At 52.2% G+C, this 24,114-nt stretch overlaps 1 protein-coding gene across 5 annotated transcripts in view; it reads right to left on the bottom strand.

The window, feature by feature from the left end:
• Window positions 1-24,114, bottom strand: part of LOC134928657 (zinc finger protein 626-like) — a 108,062-nt gene that overhangs the window by 44,644 nt on the left and 39,304 nt on the right. For 2 of the 5 annotated variants that reach the window (XM_063924616.1, XM_063924619.1), the window contains exons 2-3: window positions 20,177-20,303; window positions 7,750-7,857 (exon numbers count right to left, since the gene is read on the bottom strand). In XM_063924616.1, coding sequence (XP_063780686.1) covers window positions 7,750-7,857; window positions 20,177-20,303 — 235 coding nt within the window. Of the gene's footprint in view, window positions 1-7,749; window positions 7,858-20,176; window positions 20,304-20,781; window positions 20,906-21,550; window positions 21,642-22,027; window positions 22,137-24,114 lie in introns of those variants that run through there. The other 3 variants (XM_063924620.1, XM_063924618.1, XM_063924617.1) reach the window with 3 other exon arrangements.

The raw sequence follows: 24,114 nt of genomic DNA, 5'->3' as shown, positions 1-24,114 counted from the left end.
GCGGCACAGCGCAGACATCATCCTGTTATCACAGCCCGCCATAGGGAGAACGCGGCACAGCGCAGACATCATCCTGTTATCACAGCCCGCCATAGGGAGAACGCGGCACAGCGCAGACATCCTGTTATCACAGCCCGCCATAGAGACAACGCGGCACAGCGCAGACATCATCCTGTTATCACAGCCCGCCATAGAGAGAACACGGCACAGCGCAGACATCCTGTTATCACAGCCCGCCATAGAGAGAACGCGGCACAGCGCAGACATCATCCTGTTATCACAGCCGCCATAGGGAGAACGCAGCACAGCGCAGACATCATCCTGTTATCACAGCCGCCATAGAGAGAACGCGGCACAGCGCAGACATCATCCTGTTATCACAGCCCGCCATAGGGAGAACGCGGCACAGCGCAGACATCCTGTTATCACAGCCGCCATAGGGAGAACGCAGCACAGCGCAGACATCCTGTTATCACAGCCGCCATAGGGAGAACGCAGCACAGCGCAGACATCATCCTGTTATCACAGCCGCCATAGGAGAACGCGGCACAGCGCAGACATCATCCTGTTATCACAGCCCGCCATAGGGAGAACGCAGCACAGCGCAGACATCATCCTGTTATCACAGCCCGCCATAGGGAGAATGCGGCACAGCGCAGACATCATCCTGTTATCACAGCCCGCCATAGGGAGAACGCAGCACAGCGCAGACATCATCCTGTTATCACAGCCCGCCATAGGGAGAACGCAGCACAGCGCAGACATCATCCTGTTATCACAGCCCGCCATAGGGAGAACGCAGCACAGCGCAGACATCATCCTGTTATCACAGCCGCCATAGAGAGAACGCGGCACAGCGCAGACATCATCCTGTTATCACAGCCCACCATAGAGAGAACGCGGCACAGCGCAGACATCATCCTGTTATCACAGCCCGCCATAGGGAGAACGCGGCACAGCGCAGACATCCTGTTATCACAGCCGCCATAGGGAGAACGCGGCACAGCGCAGACATCATCCTGTTATCACAGCCGCCATAGAGAGAACGCGGCACAGCGCAGACATCATCCCGTTATCACAGCCCGCCATAGGGAGAACGCGGCACAGCGCAGACATCATCCTGTTATCACAGCCGCCATAGGGAGAACGCGGCACAGCGCAGACATCATCCTGTTATCACAGCCGCCATAGGGAGAACGCGGCACAGCGCAGACAGACATCCTGTTATCACAGCCGCCATAGAGAGAACGCGGCACAGCGCAGACATCATCCTGTTATCACAGCCCGCCATAGAGAGAACGCGGCACAGCGCAGACATCATCCTGTTATCACAGCCCGCCATAGGGAGAACGCGGCACAGCGCAGACATCATCCTGTTATCACAGCCGCCATAGGGAGAACGCGGCACAGCGCAGACATCATCCTGTTATCACAGCCCGCCATAGGGAGAACGCGGCACAGCGCAGACAGACATCCTGTTATCACAGCCGCCATAGAGAGAACGCGGCACAGCGCAGACATCATCCTGTTATCACAGCCGCCATAGGGAGAACGCGGCACAGCGCAGACATCATCCTGTTATCACAGCCGCCATAGGAGAACGCGGCACAGCGCAGACATCATCCTGTTATCACAGCCCGCCATAGGGAGAACGCGGCACAGCGCAGACATCATCCTGTTATCACAGCCCGCCATAGGGAGAACGCGGCACAGCGCAGACATCCTGTTATCACAGCCCGCCATAGGAGAACGCAGCACAGCGCAGACATCATCCTGTTATCACAGCCCGCCACAGGGAGAACGCGGCACAGCGCAGACATCATCCTGTTATCACAGCCCGCCATAGGGAGAACGCGGCACAGCGCAGACATCCTGTTATCACAGCCCGCCATAGGGAGAACGCGGCACAGCGCAGACATCCTCCTGTTATCACAGCCCGCCATAGGGAGAACGCGGCACAGCGCAGACATCATCCTGTTATCACAGCCCGCCATAGGGAGAACGCGGCACAGCGCAGACATCATCCTGTTATCACAGCCCGCCATAGGGAGAACGCGGCACAGCGCAGACATCCTGTTATCACAGCCCGCCATAGGGAGAACGCGGCACAGCGCAGACATCCTCCTGTTATCACAGCCCGCCATAGGGAGAACGCGGCACAGCGCAGACATCATCCTGTTATCACAGCCCGCCATAGGGAGAACGCGGCACAGCGCAGACATCCTGTTATCACAGCCCACCATAGGGAGAACGCGGCACAGCGCAGACATCATCCTGTTATCACAGCCGCCATAGGAGAACGCGGCACAGCGCAGACATCATCCTGTTATCACAGCCCACCATAGGGAGAACGCGGCACAGCGCAGACATCATCCTGTTATCACAGCCCACCATAGGGAGAACGCGGCACAGCGCAGACATCATCCTGTTATCACAGCCCACCATAGGGAGAACGCGGCACAGCGCAGACATCATCCTGTTATCACAGCCGCCATAGGAGAACGCGTCACAGCGCAGACATCATCCTGTTATCACAGCCCGCCATAGGGAGAACGCGGCACAGCGCAGACAGACATCCTGTTATCACAGCCGCCATAGGGAGAACGCGGCACAGCGCAGACATCCTCCTGTTATCACAGCCGCCATAGGGAGAACGCGGCACAGCGCAGACATCATCCTGTTATCACAGCCCGCCATAGGGAGAACGCGGCACAGCGCAGACATCATCCTGTTATCACAGCCCGCCATAGGGAGAACGCGGCACAGCGCAGACATCCTCCTGTTATCACAGCCCGCCATAGGGAGAACGCGGCACAGCGCAGACATCATCCTGTTATCACAGCCCGCCATAGGGAGAACGCGGCACAGCGCAGACATCATCCTGTTATCACAGCCGCCATAGGGAGAACGCGGCACAGCGCAGACATCATCCTGTTATCACAGCCCGCCATAGGGAGAACGCGGCACAGCGCAGACATCATCCCGTTATCACAGCCCGCCATAGGGAGAACACGGCACAGCGCAGACATCATCCTGTTATCACAGCCCGCCATAGGGAGAACGCGGCACAGCGCAGACATCCTGTTATCACAGCCCGCCATAGGGAGAACGCGGCACAGCGCAGACATCCTGTTATCACAGCCCGCCATAGGGAGAACGCGGCACAACGCAGACATCATCCTGTTATCATAGCCCGCTATAGGGAGAACGCGGCACAGCGCAGACATCATCCTGTTATCACAGCCGCCATAGGGAGAACGCGGCACAGCGCAGACATCATCCTGTTATCACAGCCGCCATAGGGAGAACGCGGCACAGCGCAGACATCATCCTGTTATCACAGCCGCCATAGGGAGAACGCGGCACAGCGCAGACATCATCCTGTTATCACAGCCCGCCATAGAGAGAACGCGGCACAGCGCAGACATCATCCTGTTATCACAGCCGCCATAGGGAGAACGCGGCACAGCGCAGACATCATCCTGTTATCACAGCCCGCCATAGAGAGAACGCGGCACAGCGCAGACATCATCCTGTTATCACAGCCGCCATAGGGAGAACGCGGCACAGCGCAGACATCATCCTGTTATCACAGCCCGCCATAGGGAGAACGCGGCACAGCGCAGACATCATCATCCTGTTATCACAGCCCGCCATAGAGAGAACACGGCACAGCGCAGACATCATCCCGTTATCACAGCCCGCCATAGAGAGAACGCGGCACAGCGCAGACATCATCCTGTTATCACAGCCCGCCATAGAGAGAACGCGGCACAGCGCAGACATCCTCCTGTTATCACAGCCCGCCATAGGGAGAACGCGGCACAGCGCAGACATCATCCTGTTATCACAGCCCGCCATAGGGAGAACGCGGCACAGCGCAGACATCATCATCCTGTTATCACAGCCGCCATAGGGAGAACGCGGCACAGCGCAGACAGACATCCTGTTATCACAGCCCGCCATAGAGAGAACGCGGCACAGCGCAGACATCATCCTGTTATCACAGCCGCCATAGGGAGAACGCGGCACAGCGCAGACATCATCCTGTTATCACAGCCCGCCATAGGGAGAACGCGGCACAGCGCAGACATCATCCTATCACAGCCCGCCATAGAGAGAACGCGGCACAGCGCAGACATCATCCTGTTATCACAGCCGCCATAGGGAGAACGCGGCACAGCGCAGACATCCTGTTATCACAGCCGCCATAGGGAGAACGCGGCACAGCGCAGACAGACATCATCCTGTTATCACAGCCCGCCATAGGGAGAACGCGGCACAGCGCAGACATCATCCTGTTATCACAGCCCGCCATAGGGAGAACGCGGCACAGCGCAGACATCATCCTGTTATCACAGCCCGCCATAGGGAGAACGCGGCACAGCGCAGACATCATCCTGTTATCACAGCCCGCCATAGAGAGAACGCGGCACAGCGCAGACATCATCCTGTTATCACAGCCCGCCATAGAGAGAACACGGCACAGCGCAGACATCATCCTGTTATCACAGCCCGCCATAGGGAGAACGCGGCACAGCGCAGACATCCTGTTATCACAGCCCGCCATAGAGAGAACGCGGCACAGCGCAGACATCCTCCTGTTATCACAGCCCGCCATAGGGAGAACGCGGCACAGCGCAGACATCATCCTGTTATCACAGCCGCCATAGGGAGAACGCGGCACAGCGCAGACATCATCCTGTTATCACAGCCCGCCATAGGGAGAACGCGGCACAGCGCAGACATCATCCTGTTATCACAGCCCGCCATAGGGAGAACGCGGCACAGCGCAGACATCCTCCTGTTATCACAGCCCGCCATAGGGAGAACGCGGCACAGCGCAGACATCCTCCTGTTATCACAGCCGCCATAGGGAGAACGCGGCCCAGCGCAGACATCATCCTATTATCACAGCCCGCCATAGGGAGAACGCGGCACAGCGCAGACATCCTCCTGTTATCACAGCCCGCCATAGAGAGAACGCGGCACAGCGCAGACATCATCCTGTTATCACAGCCCGCCATAGGGAGAACGCAGCACAGCGCAGACATCCTGTTATCACAGCCCGCCATAGGGAGAACGCGGCACAGCGCAGACATCCTGTTATCACAGCCCGCCATAGGGAGAACGCGGCACAGCGCAGACATCATCCTGTTATCACAGCCGCCATAGGGAGAACGCAGCACAGCGCTGACATCCTGTTATCACAGCCCGCCATAGGGAGAACGCGGCACAGCGCAGACATCATCCTGTTATCACAGCCCGCCATAGGGAGAACGCGGCACAGCGCAGACAGACATCCTGTTATCACAGCCGCCATAGGGAGAACGCGGCACAGCGCAGACATCATCCTGTTATCACAGCCGCCATAGGGAGAACGCGGCACAGCGCAGACATCATCCTGTTATCACAGCCGCCATAGGGAGAACGCGGCACAGCGCAGACATCATCCTGTTATCACAGCCCGCCATAGGGAGAACGCGGCACAGCGCAGACAGACATCCTGTTATCACAGCCGCCATAGGGAGAACGCGGCACAGCGCAGACATCATCCTGTTATCACAGCCCGCCATAGGGAGAACGCAGCACAGCGCAGACATCCTCCTTTTATCACAGCCCGCCATAGAGAGAACGCGGCACAGCGCAGACATCCTCCTGTTATCACAGCCCGCCATAGGGAGAACGCAGCACAGCGCAGACATCATCCTGTTATCACAGCCCGCCATAGGGAGAACGCGGCACAGCGCAGACATCCTCCTGTTATCACAGCCGCCATAGGGAGAACGCGGCACAGCGCAGACATCATCCTGTTATCACAGCCCACCATAGGGAGAACGCGGCACAGCGCAGACATCATCCTGTTATCACAGCCCGCCATAGGGAGAACGCAGCACAGCGCAGACATCATCCTGTTATCACAGCCCGCCATAGGGAGAACTCGGCACAGCGCAGACATCATCCTGTTATCACAGCCCGCCATAGAGAGAACGCGGCACAGCGCAGACATCATCCTATTATCACAGCCCGCCATAGGAGAACGCGGCACAGCGCAGTGTAAACGTCGGTTTACTTACAGGACTAAAAAGCATATACCTTAAACACACTTGATACACTTTAATATTGAGCCACTGCGGCCGCAGTAATTAACCTTTCACCTTTATATTATTCACAAACCTTACGTACACAAGGTCGCACAGTGTACGCACTCTGCGTACGTACGCCTAAAGGGCATAGTGACTACACAGTTTGCGTACACAGGCCTATACGCTGTTAGCACAATGCAGCAGCCAGAGTGGCTGTAAATACACTTTAAACCTTAGCAGGGAAAGGAAACACGACACCAGATTGTATTTAAGATGCTGGGTTCCGACACTACAACATATTATTACTGAAAGGGGGTTACAATAACAATACAATACACTACAATAGATAAATGGCTACAGTCAATGGTACATACTTGTTTGTTTTTCGCCGCACTACCCAGTATGGTCCTTGGTCATCTAGATAGATAACTTTGTGAGTCTGTGTGTGACCAGGCCTGCAGCAGGCACTCTTTATACAATCTTGCAAAACTTAACACAATGGATACTGTAATCTTTGTCCATTGGACACAGGGATGGTCATTTACAGTACAGGAGAGGTCATAGGTCGGTTTGAATAGGTGGGCGATGTCTGATCCAACTGCTCATGTGGGTGGTCTCCTCTGGATTCCCCCCGCATACATAATGTACAGTAAATACAGTTTATATCTATATTCTGCTCCTGCACATAACTATCCGCAGGAACATGCGATCTTCCTCAAACCAACACCGGAATGTTACCCTTAAAATACCCTACAGCTGGATACCAAACACCACCTTATAACCTTGTTCTGTCCCCTCCTATCCTGTAAAGGTGAATCCCTTTGTTCTGCAACCATTTAAACTGTTGTTACTTTCTGGTGTGGTGTAAGGAGACTATGTGTACATTGTGCACTATTTAGATTAAATATGTAATAGCTTTCCATGCGCTCACAAACTCTGCCGTAAATACCCATACCACGTGCTAATGCGCAGGACCGCGGGAGCGACCATACGCAAATTGCGAATATGCGCACGCACAGCAGAGCAAGTACGCGCACGGAGGCCATCTGTGTGTAGTTTGTACGTAATGTGTGTACTGCAATATTTTTCGACTTTGACAGGGAGAACGCGGCACAGCGCAGACATCATCCTGTTATCACAGCCCGCCATAGGGAGAACGCGGCACAGCGCAGACATCATCCTGTTATCACAGCCCGCCATAGGGAGAACGCGGCACAGCGCAGACATCCTGTTATCACAGCCCACCATAGGGAGAACGCGGCACAGCGCAGACATCATCCTGTTATCACAGCCCGCCATAGGGGGAACGCGGCACAGCGCAGACATCATCCTGCTATCACAGCCCGCCATAGGGAGAACGCGGCACAGCGCAGACATCATCCTGTTATCACAGCCCGCCATAGAGAACGCGGCACAGCGCAGACATCATCCTGTTATCACAGCCGCCATAGGAAGAACGCGGCACAGCGCAGACATCATCCTGTTATCACAGCCCGCCATAGGGAGAACGCGGCACAGTGCAGACATCCTCCTGTTATCACAGCCCGCTATAGGGAGAACGCAGCACAGCGCAGACATCCTGTTATCACAGCCCGCCATAGGGAGAACGCGTCACAGCGCGGACAGACAACCTCTGGCTCCCAGCACAGAAGCACCCCTGTACCTTTCTGCAGGAGAGAATTGGGGGCCTCATGGACTTTGGTGTCACCGAAGGGCGGTTTCTCCCACTGTTCAATCTCATGAAATAGGTCCGGTTTCGAGATGTCAAGTCCTGTAATAAAATAGAAAGTGATTTGTGATTAATAGACACATGCACAAACCTCTAGTTACTGACTAATGTAGTGAGCAGGTCACAGCTTCTTCTGCCACACCACCACCAGCGTACCACCGGCGCAGATAGGGCGGTCTGTTGTGCAGCGTGTAGCGATTATCCAGGGCACTCACTAACCATAACTTAGTAAATCTCCTCTCACTCTCAGGACACATGTAATACAGACAGTCCCGGTGTCCCCTCACTCTCCGGATACGTGTAATACAGACAGTCCCGGTGTCTCCTCACTCTCAGGACACATGTAATACAGACAGTCCCGGTGTCCCCTCACTCTCAGGACACATGTAATACAGACAGTCCCGGTGTCCCCTCACTCTCAGGACACGTGTGTAATACAGACAGACCCGGTGTCCCCTCACTCTCAGGACACATGTAATACAGACAGTCCCGGTGTCCCCTCACTCTCAGGACACATGTAATACAGACAGTCTCGGTGTCCCCTCACTCTCAGGACACGTGTAATACAGACAGTCCTGGTGTCTCCTCACTCTCAGGACACATGTAATACAGACAGTCTCGGTGTCCCCTCACTCTCAGGACACGTGTAATACAGACAGTCCTGGTGTCTCCTCACTCTCAGGACACGTGTAATACAGACAGTCCTGGTGTCTCCTCACTCTCAGGACACGTGTAATACAGACAGTCCTGGTGTCTCCTCACTCTCAGGACACGTGTAATAGGATTTTAGTACCTACCGGTAAATCCTTTTCTCCTAGTGGGGACTCCAAAAGGACCATGGGGTATAGACGGATCCGCAGGAGCTTGGGCACACTATAAAGACTTAAACTGGGTGTGAACTGGCTCCTCCCTCTATGCCCCTCCTCCAGACCTCAGTTATAGGAACTGTGCCCAGGAGAGACGGACATTTCGAGGAAAGGATTTTTGTTTAAACAAAAGGGCGAGAACATACCAGCCCACACCACAACATACCGTACCAACTGGAGTAGTATAAAACCAGATAACCATATGAATGAACAACAGCAACAAGCTGAAGTAACTAATACACAACCCCTGTGTAAACAAATACAACCAGTAATACTACAACTGCAAGTAACAGTCCGCACTGGGATGGGCGCCCAGCATCCTCTACGGACTAGGAGAAAATAAGATTTTACTTACCGATAAATCTATTTCTCGTAGTCCGTAGTGGATGCTGGGGACTCCGTAAGGACCATGGGGATATAGCGGCTCCGCAGGAGACAGGGCACAATAATAAAAGCTTTAGGATCAGGTGGTGTGCACTGGCTCCTCCCCCTATGACCCTCCTCCAAGCCTCAGTTAGGATACTGTGCCCGGACGAGCGTGCATAATAAGGAAGGATATTGAATCCCGGGTAAGACTCATACCAGCCACACCAATTACACCGTACAACCTGTGATCTGAACCCAGTTAACAGTATGATAACAACGAAGGAGCCTCTGACAAGATGGCTCACAACAAGAATAACCCGATTTTTGTAACAATAACTATGTACAAGTATTGCAGACAATCCGCACTTGGGATGGGCGCCCAGCATCCACTACGGACTACGAGAAATAGATTTATCGGTAAGTAAAATCTTATTTTCTCTGACGTCCTAGTGGATGCTGTGGACTCCGTAAGGACCATGGGGATTATACCAAAGCTCCCAAACGGGCGGGAGAGTGCGGATGACCCTGCAGCACCGAATGAGAGACTCCATGTCCTCCTCAGCCAGGGTATCAAATTTGTAGAATTTAGCAAACGTGTTTGCCCCTGACCAAGTAGCTGCTCGGCAAAGTTGTAAAGCCGAGACCCCTCGGGCAGTCGCCCAAGATGAGCCCCCTTCCTTTTGGAATGGGCTTTTACAGATTTTGGCTGTGGCAGGCCTGCCACAGAATGTGTAAACTGAATTGTATTACAAATCCAGCGAGCAATCGTCTGCTTAGAAGCAGGAGCACCCATCTTGTTGGGTGCATACAGGCTAAACAGCGAGTCAGATTTTCTGACTCCAGCCGTCCTGGAAACATATTTTTCAGGGCCCTGACAACGTCAAGTAACTTGGAGTCCTCCAAGTCCCTAGTACCCGCAGGTACCACAATAGGTTGGTTCATGTGAAAAACAGAAAACACCTTAAGGAGAAATTGAGGACGAGTCCTCAATTCTGCCCTGTCAGAATGAAAAATTAAGTAAGGGCTTTATATATGATAAAGCCGCCAATTCTGACACACGCCTGGCTGAAGCCAGGGCTAATAGCATCGTCACCTTCCATGTGAGATATTTTAAGTCCACAGTGGTGAGTGGTTCAAACCAATGTGACTTTAGGAAACTCAAAACAACATTGAGATCCCAAGGTGCCACTGGGGCACAAAATGAGGCTGTATATGCAGTACCCCTTTTACAAACATCTGAACGTCAGGCACTAAAGCCAGTTATTTCTGGAAGAAATTCGACAGGGCCGAAATTTGAACCTTAATGGACCCTAATTTTAGGCCCATAGACAGTCCTGTTTTCAGGAAATGTAGGAAACGACCCAGTTGGAATTCCTCTGTAGGGGCCTTCTTGGCCTCACACCACGCAACATATCTTCACCAAATGCGGTGAAAATGTTTTGCGGTTACATCCTTCCTGTCTTCGACCAGGGTAGGGATGACTTCATCTGGAATGCCCTTTCAGGATCCGGCGTTCAACCGCCATGCCGTCAAACGCGGCCGCGGTAAGTCTTGGAACAGACAAGGCCCCTGCTGGAGCAGGTCCTTTCTTAAAGGTAGAGGCCACGGGTCTTCCGTGAACATCTCTTGAAGTTTCGGGTACCAAGTCCTTCTTGGCCAATCCGGAACCACGAGTATCGTTCTTACTCATCTCCCTCTTATGATTCTCAGTACTTTTGGTATGAGAGGCATAGGAGGGAACACATACTCTGACTGGTACACCCACAGTGTTACCAGAGCGTCCACCGCTATTGCCTGAGGGTCCCTTGACCTGGCGCAATATCTGTCTAGTTTTTTGTTCAGCTGGACGCCATCATGTCCACCTTTGGTTTTTCCCAACGGTTTACAATCATGTGGAAGACTTCCCGATGAAGTCCCCACTCTCCCGGGTAGAGGTCATGCCTGCTGAGGAAGTCTGCTTCCCAGTTTTTCACTCCCGGAATGAACACTGCTGAGAGTGTTATCACATGATTTTTCGCCCAGCGAAGAATCCTTGTAGTTTCTGCCATTTCCCTCCTGCTTCTTGTGCCGCCCTGTTTACGTGGGCGACTGCCGTGATGTTGTCCCACTGGATCAATACCGGCTGACCTTGAAGCAGAGGTCTTGCTAAGCTTAGAGCATTGTAAATTGCCCTTAGCTCCAGTATATTTATGTGGAGAGAAGTCTCCAGACTTGATCACACTCTCTGGAAATTTTTTCCTTGTGTGACTGCTCCCCAGCCACTCAGGCTGGCATCCGTGGTCACCAGGACCCAGTCCTGAATGCCGAATCTGCGGCCCTTTCATAGATGAGCACTCTGCAGCCACCGCAGAAGAAACACCCTTGTCCTTGGAGACAGGGTTATCCGCTGATGCATCTGAAGATGCGATCCGGACCATTTTTCCAGCAGATCCCACGGAAAGGTTCTTGCGTGAAATCTACCGAATGGGATCGCTTTGTAAGAAACCACCATTTTTCACAGGATCCTTGTGCAATGATGCACTGATACTTTTCCTGGTTTTAGGAGGTTCCTGACTAGCTCGGATAACTCCCTGGCTTTCTTCTCCGGGAGAAAACATCCTTTTCTGGACTGTGTCCAGAATCATCCCTAGGAACAGTAGACGTGTCGTCGGAAAAAACTGCGATTTTGGAATATTTAGAATCCACTCGTGCTGTCGTAGAACTACTTAAGATAGTGCTACTCCGACTTCCAACTGTTCTCTGGACCTTGCCTTTATCAGGAAAGCGTCCATATTTCTTTTAAGAAGAATCATCATTTCGGCCATTACCTTGGTAAAGACCCGGGGTGCCGTGGACAATCCAAACGGCAGCGTCTGAACTGATAGTGACAGTTCTGTACCACGAACCTGAGGTACCCTTGGTGAGAAGGCAAATTTGGACATGTAGGTAAGCGTCCCTGATATCCAGTGACACCATATCGTCCCCTTCTTCCTGGTTCGCTATCACTACTCTGAGTGACTCCATCTTGATTTGAACGCTTGTATGTAAGTGTTCAAATATTTCAGATCTCACCGAGCCGTCTGGCTTCAGTACCACAATATAGTGTGGAATAATACCCCTTCCCTTGTTGTAGAAGGGGTACTTTGATTATCACCTGCTGGGAATACAGCCTGTGAATTGTTCCCAATACTGCCTCCCTGTCGGAGGGAGACGTTGGTAAAGCAGACTTCAGGAACTTGTGAGGGGGAGACGTCTCGAATTTCCAATGTACACCTGGGATACTACGTGTAGGATCCAGGAGTCCACTTGTGAGTGAGCCCCCTGCGTGCTGAAACTCTTGAGATGACCCCCTACCGCACCTGAGTCCGCTTGTACTGCCCCAGCGTCATGCTGCGGACTTGGCAGAAGCTGTGGAGGGCTTCTGTTCCTGGGAATGGGCTGCCTGCTGCAGTCTTCTTCCCTTTCCTCTACCCCTGGGCAGATATGACTGGCCCTTTTGCCCGCCTGCCCTTATGGGGACGAAAGGACTGAGACTGAAAAGACTGTGTCCTTTTCTGCTGAGATGTGACTTGGGGTAACAAAAGGTGGATTTTTCAGCTGTTGCCATGGCCACCAGGTCCGATGGACCGCCCCTTTATACGGCAATACTTCCATGTGCCGTCTGGAATCTGCATCACCTGACCACTGTCGTGTCTTCGTCTGGCAGATATGGACATCACATTTACTCTTGATGCCAGAATGCAAATATCCCTCTGCGCATCTCGCATATATAGAAATGCATCTATAGTCAATAAAATCTTGTCCCTGTCAAGGGTATCAATATTTTCAGTCAGGAAATCCGACCAAGCCCCCTCAGCGCTGCACATCCAGGCTGAGGCGATTGCTGGTCGTAGTATAACACCAGTATGTGTGTATATACTTTTAGGATATTTTTCAGCTTCCTATCAGCTGGCTCCTTGAGGGCTGCCGTATCTGGAGACGGTAACGCCCCTTGTTTTTATAAGCGTGTGAGCGCCTTATCCACCCTAAGGTGTGTTTCCCAACTCGCCCTAACTTCTGGCGGGAAAGGGTATACCGCCAATAATTTTCTATCGGAGGAAACCCACGTATCATCACACACTTCATTTAATTTATCTGATTCAGGAAAAACTACAAGTAGTTTATTCACACCCTACATAATACCCTTATTTGTGGTACTTGTAGTATCAGAAATATGTAACACCTCCTTCATTGCCCTTAACATGAAACGTGTGGCCCTAAAGGAAAATACGTTTGTTTATTCACCGTCGACACTGGAGTCAGTGTCCGTGTCTGTGTCAACCGACTGAGGTAAATGGGCGTTTTTACAAGCCCCTGACGGTGTCTGAGACGCCTGGACAGGTACTAATTTGTTTGCCGGCCGTCTCATGTCGTCAACCGACCTTGCAGCGTGTTGACATTATCACGTAATTCCTAAATAAGCCATCCATTCCAGTGTCGACTCCCTAGAGAGTGACATCACCAATACAGGCAATTTGCTCCGCCTCCTCACCAACATCGTCCTCCTACATGTCGACACACACGTACCGACACACAGCACACACACAGGGAATGCTCTGATAGAGGACAGGACCACACTAGCCCTTTGGGGAGACAGAGGGAGAGTTTGCCAGCACACACCAAAAACGCTATAATTATACAGGGACAACCCCTTATACAAGTGTTTTCCCTTATAGCATTTTTATATATGTAATCATATCGCCAAATAAGTGCCCCCCCTCTCTGTTTTAACCCTGTTTCTGTAGTGCAGTGCAGGGGAGAGCCTGGGAGCCTTCCTCACAGCAGAGCTGAGCAGGAAAATGGCGCCGTGTGCTGAGGAGAATAGGCCCCGCCCCCTTTTCGGCGGGCTCTTCTCCCGGAGTTTGTGAGATCTGGCAGGGGTTAAATACATCCATATAGCCTCAAGGGCTATATGTGATGTATTTTAGCCATAAAAAGGTATTATACATTGCTGCCCAGGGCGCCCCCCCCAGCGCCCTGCACCCTCAGTGACAGTTGGTGACTGTTGGTGAAGTGTGCTGACAACAATGGCGCACAGCTGCAGTGCTGTGCGCTACCTTATGAAGACAAAGTCTTCTGCCGCCTGTTTCTGGACCTCTGGACATCTTCAACTTCGGCATCTGCAAGGGGGGTCGGCGGCACGGCTCCGGGACGAACCCCAGGGTGAGACCTGTGTTCCGACTCCCTCTGGAGCTAATGGTGTCCAGTAGCCTAAGAAGCAAATCCATCCTGCACGCAGGTGAGTTTACTTCTCTCCCCTAAGTCCCTCGTAGCAGTGAGCCTGTTGCCAGCAGGTCTCACTGAAAGAAAAAAACCTAACTTAAACTTTTATTCTAAGCAGCTCAGGAGAGCCACCTAGATTGCACCCTTCTCGGCCGGGCACAAAAATCTAACTGAGGCTTGGAGGAGGGTCATAGGGGGAGGAGCCAGTGCACACCACCTGATCCTAAAGCTTTTATTATTGTGCCCTGTCTCCTGCGGAGCCGCTATATCCCCATGGTCCTTACGGAGTCCCCAGCATCCACTAGGACGTCAGAGAAAAGGATTTACCGGTAGGTACTAAAATCCTATTTTCTCTTACGTCCTAGAGGATGCTGGGGACTCCAAAAGGACCATGGGGTATATACCAAAGCTCCAGACCGGGCTGGAGAGTGCAGACGACTCTGCAGCGCCGATTGAGCAAACATGAGGTCCTCATCAGCCAGGGTATCAAACTTGTAAAACTTAACAAATGTGTTTGAACCCGACCACGTAGCTGCTCGGCAAAGTTGAAGCGCCGAGACCCCTCGTGCAGCCACCCAAGATGAGCCCACTTTCCTGGTAGAATGGGCTTTTACTGACTTCGGCAACGGCAACCCAGCCGAAGAATGAGCGTGCTGAATCGTATTACAAATCCAGCGTGCACTGGTCTGCTTGGAAGCAGGATGACCAATCTTGTTGAAAGCATACAGGACAAACAAAGCCTCTGTTTACCTGGTAAGAGCCGTCCTGGCGACGTAAATTTTCAACGCTCTAACAACATCTAGCGATTTTGGAACCGCCACAGCATCCGTAGCCACAGGTACCACAATAGGTTGGTTAATGTGGAAAGAAGAAACCACCTTTGGCAGAAATTGTTGACAAGTCCTCAATTCCGCCCTATCCGAATGGAATATCAAATAAGGACTCTTGTGAGACAAAGCCGCCAACTCTGACACTCGCCTGGCAGACGCCAGAGCCAAAAGCATAACCACTTTCCAAGTGAGAAACTTTAACTCAACCTTACGCAAAGGTTCAAACCAGTGAGACATAAGGAACTGCAACACCACTTCAAGATCCCACGGCGCTACAGGCGGCACAAATGGAGGATGGATATGCAGCACTCCCTTCACGAAAGTCTGAACCTCTGGGAGGACAGCCAATTATTTTTGAAAGAAAATAGATAAAGCCGAAATCTGCACTTTGATGGAACCCAATTTCAGGCCTGCATCCACGCCTGCCTGCAAAAAATGAAGGAAGCGACCCAAGTGAAATTCCTCCATAGGAGCTGCTTTTGTTTCACACCACGACACATACTTTCTCCAAATACGGTGATAATGCTTCACAGTGACCTCCTTTCTAGCTTTTAGGAGAGTGGGGATGACCTCCCCGGGAATACCTTTCCGGGCTAGGATTTGGCGTTCAACTTCCACGCCGTCAAACACAGCCGCGGTAAGTCCGGAAACACGCAGGGCCCTTGTGGTAACAGATCCTCTTAGAGGAAGCGGCCAATAATCTTCCACTAGCAATTCCTGAAGATCTGGATACCAGGCCCTCCGTGGCCAATCTGGAACGACAAGTATTGCCTGAACCCTTGTTCGTCGTACGATCCTCAGCACCGTTGGGATGAGAGGAAGCGGAGGGAACACATACACCGACTGAAACACCCACGGAGTTACCAGGGCGTCCACTGCACTGGCTTGGGGGTCTTGTGACCTGGAACAATACCTCGGAAGCTTCTTGTTGAGGCGAGACGCCATCATGTCTATCAGAGGAAGTCCCCAATGCTTTGTCACTTCCGCAAATACCACTTGGTGAAGTGCCCACTCTCCCGGATGTAGATCGTGCCTGCTGAGGAAGTCTGCTTCCCAGTTGTCCACACACGGAAGGAAGACTGCTGACAGGGCGCTCACGTGCTGTTCCGCCCAGTGAAGGATTCTTGTGGCCTTGGCGGTTTACGTACGCCACCGCTGTTATGTTGTCCGACTGGATCAGGATAGGACGACCCTGAAGAAGGCTCTTCGCTTGTAGGAGGCCGTTGTAAATGGCTCTTAGCTCGAGAACATTTATGTGGAGACAAGACTCCTGGTTTGACCATTTTCCCTGGAAATTTCTTCCTTGTGTGACTGCGCCCCAGCCTCGGAGACTTGCATCTGTTATCAGCAGGACCCAGTCCTGGATTCCGAATCGGTGTCCCTCTAGAAGGTGAGAGCTTTGCAGCCACCACAGGAGAGAAATCCTGGCCCTGGAGGACAGACTGATTTTCCGATGCATGTGCAGGTGAGATCCGGACCATTTGTTCAGCAGATCCCACTGAAACACCCGGGCATGAAACCTGCCAAATTGAATGGCTTCGTAAGCCGCAACCATCTTCCCCAGAACCTGAGTACATTGATGAATCGACACACTTGTCTGTATTTCCAGAGCCTTGTCCTCCGGAAGAAACACTCTCTGCAACTCCGTGTCTAGAATCATGCCCAGGAAGGGCAGCCGAGTGGCCGGGGACTAATTGAGACTTTGGCAAATTTAGTATCCAACCGTGATGTCGCAGAACAGACAGGGAGTGATCCACATTTCTTAACAACTGCTCCTTGGACCTCGCCTTTATCAGGAGATCGTCCAAGTACGGGATAATTGTGACCCCTTACTTGCGCAGGAGGACCATCATCTCTGCCATTACCTTGATGAAAACCCTCGGGCCGTGGAAAGCCCAAATGGCAACGCCTGAAATTGGTAATGACAATCCTGTACCGCGAACCTCAGGAAGGATTGATGAGGAGGGAATATCGGGATGTGCAAGTAAGCATCCTTTATGTCGACTGACGCCAGAAAATCTCCCCCTTCGAGGCTGGAGATCACCGCTCGAAGAGACTCCATCTTGAACTTGAAAGTTTTCAAGTATGGATTGAGGGATTTTAGGTTCAGAATCGGTCTGACCGAACCATCCGGCTTCGGCACCACAAAGAGGCTCGAATAGAACCCCTTCCCCTGATCCGAGGGGGGAACCGGCACCACGACCCTCTGTTGACACAATTTTTGTATCGCATCTCTTACCACCTCTCTTTCGGGAAGAGAAGTTGGCAAGGCCGACACGAAAAACCGGTTGGGGGGCATCTCCTGAAACTCCAGTCTGTACCCTTGGGACACTATGTCTGAGACCCAAGGATCCAGAGCCGAACGAACCCAGAACTGACTGAAGAATCGGAGACGACCCCCCCCCCCACCGGTAGGGACTCCCCCAGGGGAGCCCCAGCGTCATGCGGTGGACTTGGTAGAGGCGGGGGAGTACTTTTGGTCCTGGGCGCCTGATACTGCAGGCGACTTCCTTCCCCTACCTCTACCCTTTGAAGCGAGGAAGGACGAGCCCCTACCTCTTTTGTATTTATTAGGCCGAAAGGACTTCATCTGCTGATGTGGTGCCTTCTTCTGTTGTGTGGGAACATAAGGAAGAAAAGAAGACTTACCCGCCGTAGCAGTCGACACCAGGTCAGCCAGGCCTTCACCGAACAAGACACTACCTTTAAAAGGGAGAGCTTCCATATTCTTCTTGGAGTCGGCATCAGCATTCCATTGGTGAATCCACAGCGCCCTCCTGGCCGAAATCGCCATGGCATTGGCTCTTGATCCCAAGAGGCCAACATCCCTCGCCGCATCCTTTAGGTAATCTGCAGCGTCCTTAATATAACCAAGAGTCAAAAGTACATTATCTTTATCAAGAGCATCCATATCAGAAGCCACATTTTCAGCCCACTTTGCAATAGCACTGCTCACCCATACCGACGCCACAGCAGGTCTGAGCAATGTACCAGTATTGACAAAAATGGACTTTAACGTCGTCTCCAGCTTGCGATCCGCCGGATCCTTGAGGGCAGCCGTGTCCGGAGACGGAAGCGCCACCTTCTTGGACAATCGGGATAGAGCCTTGTCCGCATTTGGAGACGACTCCCATTTTTCCCTATCGTCAGAGGGGAAAGGATATGTCATTAAAATTCGCTTGGGAATCTGCCACCTTTTTTCAGGCGACTCCCAAGCCTTTTCACAAAGCGCATTCATTTCATGAGGGGGGAGAAACTTTACCTCAGGCCTTTTCCCCTTAAATAAACAAACTCTTGTGTCAGGAGCGGCAGGTTCCTCAGATATACATAGAACCTCTTTTATGGCTATAATCATGTACTGAATACTCTTGACAACCCGTGGATGCAGAGAAGCCTCATTTAAATCGACCTCGGAGTCAGAGTCCGTGTCGGTACCTGTATCTGCCATCTGGTTAAAAGCACGCTTCTGTGACCCTGAGACTGTTTGTACCTAAGATAAGGCGTCCTCCACCGACTGTCTCCATGTTTGTGTCTGAGAATTAGATTTATCCCGCCTCTTTGACAATAAAGCCACGTTAGTATTCAGCATAGTCATCCAATCAGCAGTCGGCTGTGCCGACAGACACATACTCAAATCCTTTTCTGCAGCCCCCCCCAACTTCCTCCGGGGAGGAACACCCAGGCTCAGACATGTTGACACCTCGTGCCGACACCCCCACACTCACACGGTCCACAAGCCCGGGGACAGACCCACAGAGAAGCCCTTAGGGAGAGACACAGAGAGAGTATGCCAGCTCACACCCCAGCGCCCATACACAAGCCAGTAATATGATCAGCGCTGTTACATAAAATGAAAAAAGCACCAAATTTATGTGCCCCCCCCCCCCCGTTTTTCCTCCCTGTACTTGCGGGATCCTGGAGGATCGGGCCAGCGTCTCTGCAGCACTGAAGAGATACAAGAAAATGGCGCTGGTGAGCAATGTGCGGCTAAGCCCCGCCCTCTTCCCGGCGCGCTGTAGCCTGCTAAAATTTGAATCTGAAAACTGGCGGGGGTCCCCTATACCGTGATCGAACACCGTATAGGGCTTTTTTGCCATCCAAAAACCTCAGTAACTGCTGCCCAGGGCGCCCTGCAAGTGCCGTTGGTGAAGTGTGTGGGAGCATGGAGCGCAGCGCTACCGCTGCGCTGTACCTCCGTTACTGAAGTTCTTCTGCCTTCACTGAAGTCTTCTGTTCTTCTAATACTCACCCGACTTCTTTCTTCTGGCTTCTGTGAGGAGGTGACGGCACGGCTCCGGGAACAAGCAGCTAGGCGCACCAAGTGATCGAACCCTCTGGAGCTAATGGTGTCCAGTAGCCTAAGAAGCAGAGCCTTTAACTCACAGAAGTAGGTCTGACTTCTCTCTCCTCACTCCCACGCTGCAGGGAGCCTGTAGCCAGCAGGTCTCTCTGAAAATAAAAAACCTAACAAAAGTCTTTCAAGAGTAACTCAGTAGAGCTCCCCTAGTGTGTGTCCAGTCACTCCTGGGCACAAAGTCTAACTGAGGTCTGGAGGAGGGGCAGAGGGAGGAGCCAGTTCACAACCAGTTTAAGTCTTTATAGTGTGCCCAAGCTCCTGCGGATCCGTCTATACCCCATGGTCCTTTTGGAGTCCCAAACATCCTCTAAGGCGTAAGAGAAACAGACAGTCCCGGTGTCCCCTCACTCTCAGGACACGTGTAATACAGACAGTCCCGGTGTCCCCTTACGCTCAGGACACGTGTAATACAGACAGTCCTGGTGTCCCCTCACTATCAGGACACGTGTAATACAGACAGTCCCGGTGTCCCCTCACTATCAGGACACATGTAATACATGCATTGCATTTGTCCTCAGTGTAACGCAGACACAGACATTTTGCCTAACCCAAACTCACCGCCAATGCGCCCATCTCCTCCCATCGCACCTTGCCGACAGCGCCAGTTCAGCCAGCATATACCCTGCGATACTGTCTACATGACGCAAAAAGCAGCATTCCTGCGTATGTGTCCCTGATGGGGTGAGGAGACATTATATTACCCAGAGAGCGGAGATTGACGTAGTTGTCGTTCATGACCTCTTTGTACAACTCCTGCTGCCGCCGGCCCAGGTTCCTCCATTCTTCCTCGGAGAAATACACGGCCACGTCGCTGAACGTCAGCTGCATCTACACAAAGGAACAAGAGACTATCAGCCTCCGTATGCCTGGGCCTCAGCGCATCACTCACCTTCACCTTTCCACTCCAGGCCATGTGGGGGGGGGGGGGGGGGGGGAGGGGTGCACCGGAATGTATGTAGGTGGAGGCCCATAGTATATTGTACAGAGGTCTATGAGTGGGCCCGGTGTTCAGACACAGATGGGTTGACTATGGGAGGGGGGGGGGGGGTAATTAAAACGGCCATGACAATCTGCCACCATCATTACTGTGGAGACTGTGCCCAAATAACTCAGCCAGCATGTCTGGGGACAGATGGGACGGGGAGATGACGTGACTGGCAGGGGTTGGTAGCTGGGTCATTAGTGATCAATCAAGCATCATGTTTCTGGAAGGGTGTAGGGGGCAACCGAACTCTGAAAGTGTAATTCCATTTGCAAAAGTTGGAAAACATACGGAATACAAGTTATGTCCTAGATTTGAACTCACAATTTTAGCCATATTACAGCAATATATAGATCCCAGCAAATCCCAGTTCAGTGACCGTTATCCAGCCATCTATAAATGTCCGCATAGGGGTTTTCCAGGGTCCAATGGATTTTGAGGGAGTCCTCGCAAATATATACTGTACGCCAACTGCATCAGAAACCAATTACACTGTATAGCAGAAGGAATTACTATTGTACTACATTAGGTTTTAGTGAATCACCAAACTACTTTTTACTAATCGGTAACATGCCGAAGTTGCTGACTTCCCGCTGCCATATATATCTGCCACATCTGTGCCACATCCTGTGTTTTCTAAGCAAATTCCTTAATTCTGTCAAGTAATAAACAAACTCTCCAGCGTATGGTACCGCCATCAGTTGTAAGGATTTCATTTGATTTTAACTTTCATCATTCCATCTGATTGCTGTGTAATATAATATGTAACGCCACTACCATGACTGGGAAATATATTAATATGTTACACAGACATATGAAACGTTTCCAGCGATTGCGGCCTCTCATGTTCATCGTTACGCCAAAGCTAATTATACAGAAATAATTACTGAGGCGCTACTGAGGCCGGGAATCCGATGTCATGTAATCTCTGCGGATAACAGGCGATATGGCGCTAAAACTCGATGCAGGAACCCTATTCGCTCAGAAGTAAATGACGGAAAGTGAGGTTATTGTAATACTGAGACGCAGAGAATCCTTCCTGCTGATCACCTACTGTATGATGCCGGTCTTCCCAAGTGCAGGTACAACTTACCATTTTCAATTTGGTCCCCGGAAACAGCCCCCCTCCCCCCGATCTGGTAAACGCGCTCCTGCAATTACCCAGCAGACCAGCCGCCCCAGACACCCCCAATGTACTGTGCCCCAACTGCCACCAACTGCCTCCTGCACCACTCACGCCCCCACTTACTGTACAGGCATAGTCACACGATACATTACAGGATTGGTCAGAAAACTCGGCCTATTGTTAGGGGTCTATTTATAAACGCAACAAAAACAAAACCTTTTCTCCGTCACTTTACGTTTATAACGCAATCCGTCGCGTCTCGCTGCATCTACTACAGAGAAAGCGGCGGCGAAGTCACCCATTTCCCCCACTTATCGGTTACTCCTGTAAGACTCCTGCAGGTAGGTAGCGTCCCCCGCCTCTCCTGGCATCGCAATTGTAAAGCGCAACGGAATTTGCTGCGCTATATAAGAAACGGTTAATAAATAATAAACTAATGGCGACCTGTCTGTGAGCACTGGGGAAAAGCGGAGAAGAGACGCCATTCACTTCCCCCACGGCGCCTCGCTTCCTCAGATCCCCTTCCGCATTTGCGCAAACTGCGCTCCAAAAAGTACGCGGCGGTCATTGCCATCTGCGATAGATGATGTCACACTGTCCCGGCGAGTCTCCTTAGGGCTGTAACACACACTCCGGTTTTTCCCGGATGGCAAAAAGCCGGACAAACTTTGTCCGGCTTTTTGCCATCCGGGAGAAACCGGCAGAGTCGCTCACACAGGACGGCTTTGAGCCGTGTGTGATTCTGTGCGCATGCGCAGCATCAGACACGGCTTCAGAAAAAACCGTGGTGTGTGAAAGCTCCCCTTCACACACATGGTTTACTGGCTCCAAGGACGGCCCGGCGCCCGCCCGGCAGCCGGACCTTCCAGTGGTGAGACTCGGCTGCAACCTGGCAGCCGGGCCGGGGCCGTGCAGTGTGAAGGGACCCTAGCCCTCACACTGTTAACTACAATGCCGGCACGGGAAAAAGCCGTCCGGCTTTTTCCCGGCCGGCAAAAGCCGGGTAGTGTGTTTCAGCACTTACAGGAATAACGCAGAGACCGTTAGGGCCGAAACACACGAGGCGGCTGGCGCCGCCCGGCAAACACCCGGCCGGCTTTAAACCGCTGCCGTGATGTAAAGACACATGTAGCGCAATGTGTCCTTACACACGGCACGGTCCCGGCCCGGCTGCCGGGTTGCAGCCGGGTCTCACCACTGGAAGGTCCGGCTGCCGGGCGGGCGCCGGGCCGTCTTTGCAGCCAGTGAGCCGTGTGTGTGAAGGGGAGCTTTCACACACAACGTTTTTTTCCAAGCCATGTCTGATGCTGCGCATGCGCACAGCATCACACACGGCTCAAAGCCGTCCTGTGTGACAGACTCTGCAGGTTTCTCCCGGATGGCAAAAAGCTGGACAAAGTTTGTCCGGCTTTTTGCCATCCGGGAGAAACCGGCCAGTGTGTTACAGCCCTTACATTTGTTACTAATCCGAGTCTTTCAACTCTAAAAATGACAAAAGATTCCAAGTTCCCTCACCCTCAGCCTCCAGCAGCCGGAACGGGGAGGGGGATGGGGGAGGGGGGCACAGATGGGTTTTTAAAACTTAGAAAAGAAACTAAAAAATAGTTACAGGAGCTGCACTAGGGCGTTAGGGTATGTCTGACACAGGGACACGGCCACTTACCTGTAACCCCCAGGCAGACATCAGCTTGCAGCTCCTGTTCTCATCCCCAGCACAGGCCAGTTCCCCCTCTCCCTGTCTCATCCGGGGGTCAGAGCTGCTCTGTGCTGGGTAGGAGTGAGGGGAGGGGAGGAAGCAGCAGGGGTCGGGGGCTGCAGGCTGCTGTGTAAGAGGGGCTCATGCAGCAGCAAACACTATTGTTTCACAGATCCTGTGATTTATTTCCCAGATATATTCTTAGATTGGAGTAACATCTTGCAGAACTAACACAGAATAAGAACTCATTTATTTTTTAAATGAGTTTTTGCAAGGGGGAAAATGTGGCAAGTGCCCCCTCCCCCCACAATACCTGTGGGCAGGCCAAAGGTCTGCAAGTGCAGGCAATATACAATACATTTGCTGGGGAAAAGAAACAGCACTCTAGCCTCTCACTAGCGTGGTGCCCTTCGCTGGCTTGGTGGGGCCCCACACCCCAGAATTGAACCATAGTATTGGGGACCCACCAGATGAGGTCACTTGGACGCTGGTTGCACTTTGCCCCTGTTAGATTGCAGCGTTCATTGTAATTCTCCTGATTAGCAGCGCTTGGTACTATGGAGTGGACATCTGCATCATTTCCCCTGAGGGGCCCTTTTCATCAGCACTACTGGGCCTGTTACACATGTGGAATCGCTAGGTTCCACGTGTTCTATGTAACAACCCATTCATTAGTATCCAGCAATCTCTGGAAAACTTTGGGGAGTTTGCAGGAATTAATTCATTGGCCGCAACGTCTCTGCGGCCCTTAAAAGATACTGGACCTGATTCTGCAGACTATTCCCCTTATTGCGGGTCTGTGCATTACTTTCTTTTTTTTTTTTTTTTTAAGGAG

The sequence above is a fragment of the Pseudophryne corroboree genome, chromosome 5, assembly GCF_028390025.1.
Source record: "Pseudophryne corroboree isolate aPseCor3 chromosome 5, aPseCor3.hap2, whole genome shotgun sequence".
NCBI classification, from domain to species: Eukaryota; Metazoa; Chordata; class Amphibia; order Anura; family Myobatrachidae; genus Pseudophryne; species Pseudophryne corroboree.
The sequence above is the reverse complement of the archived record's forward strand: the minus strand, read 5'-3'. Positions and strand labels throughout refer to the sequence as shown.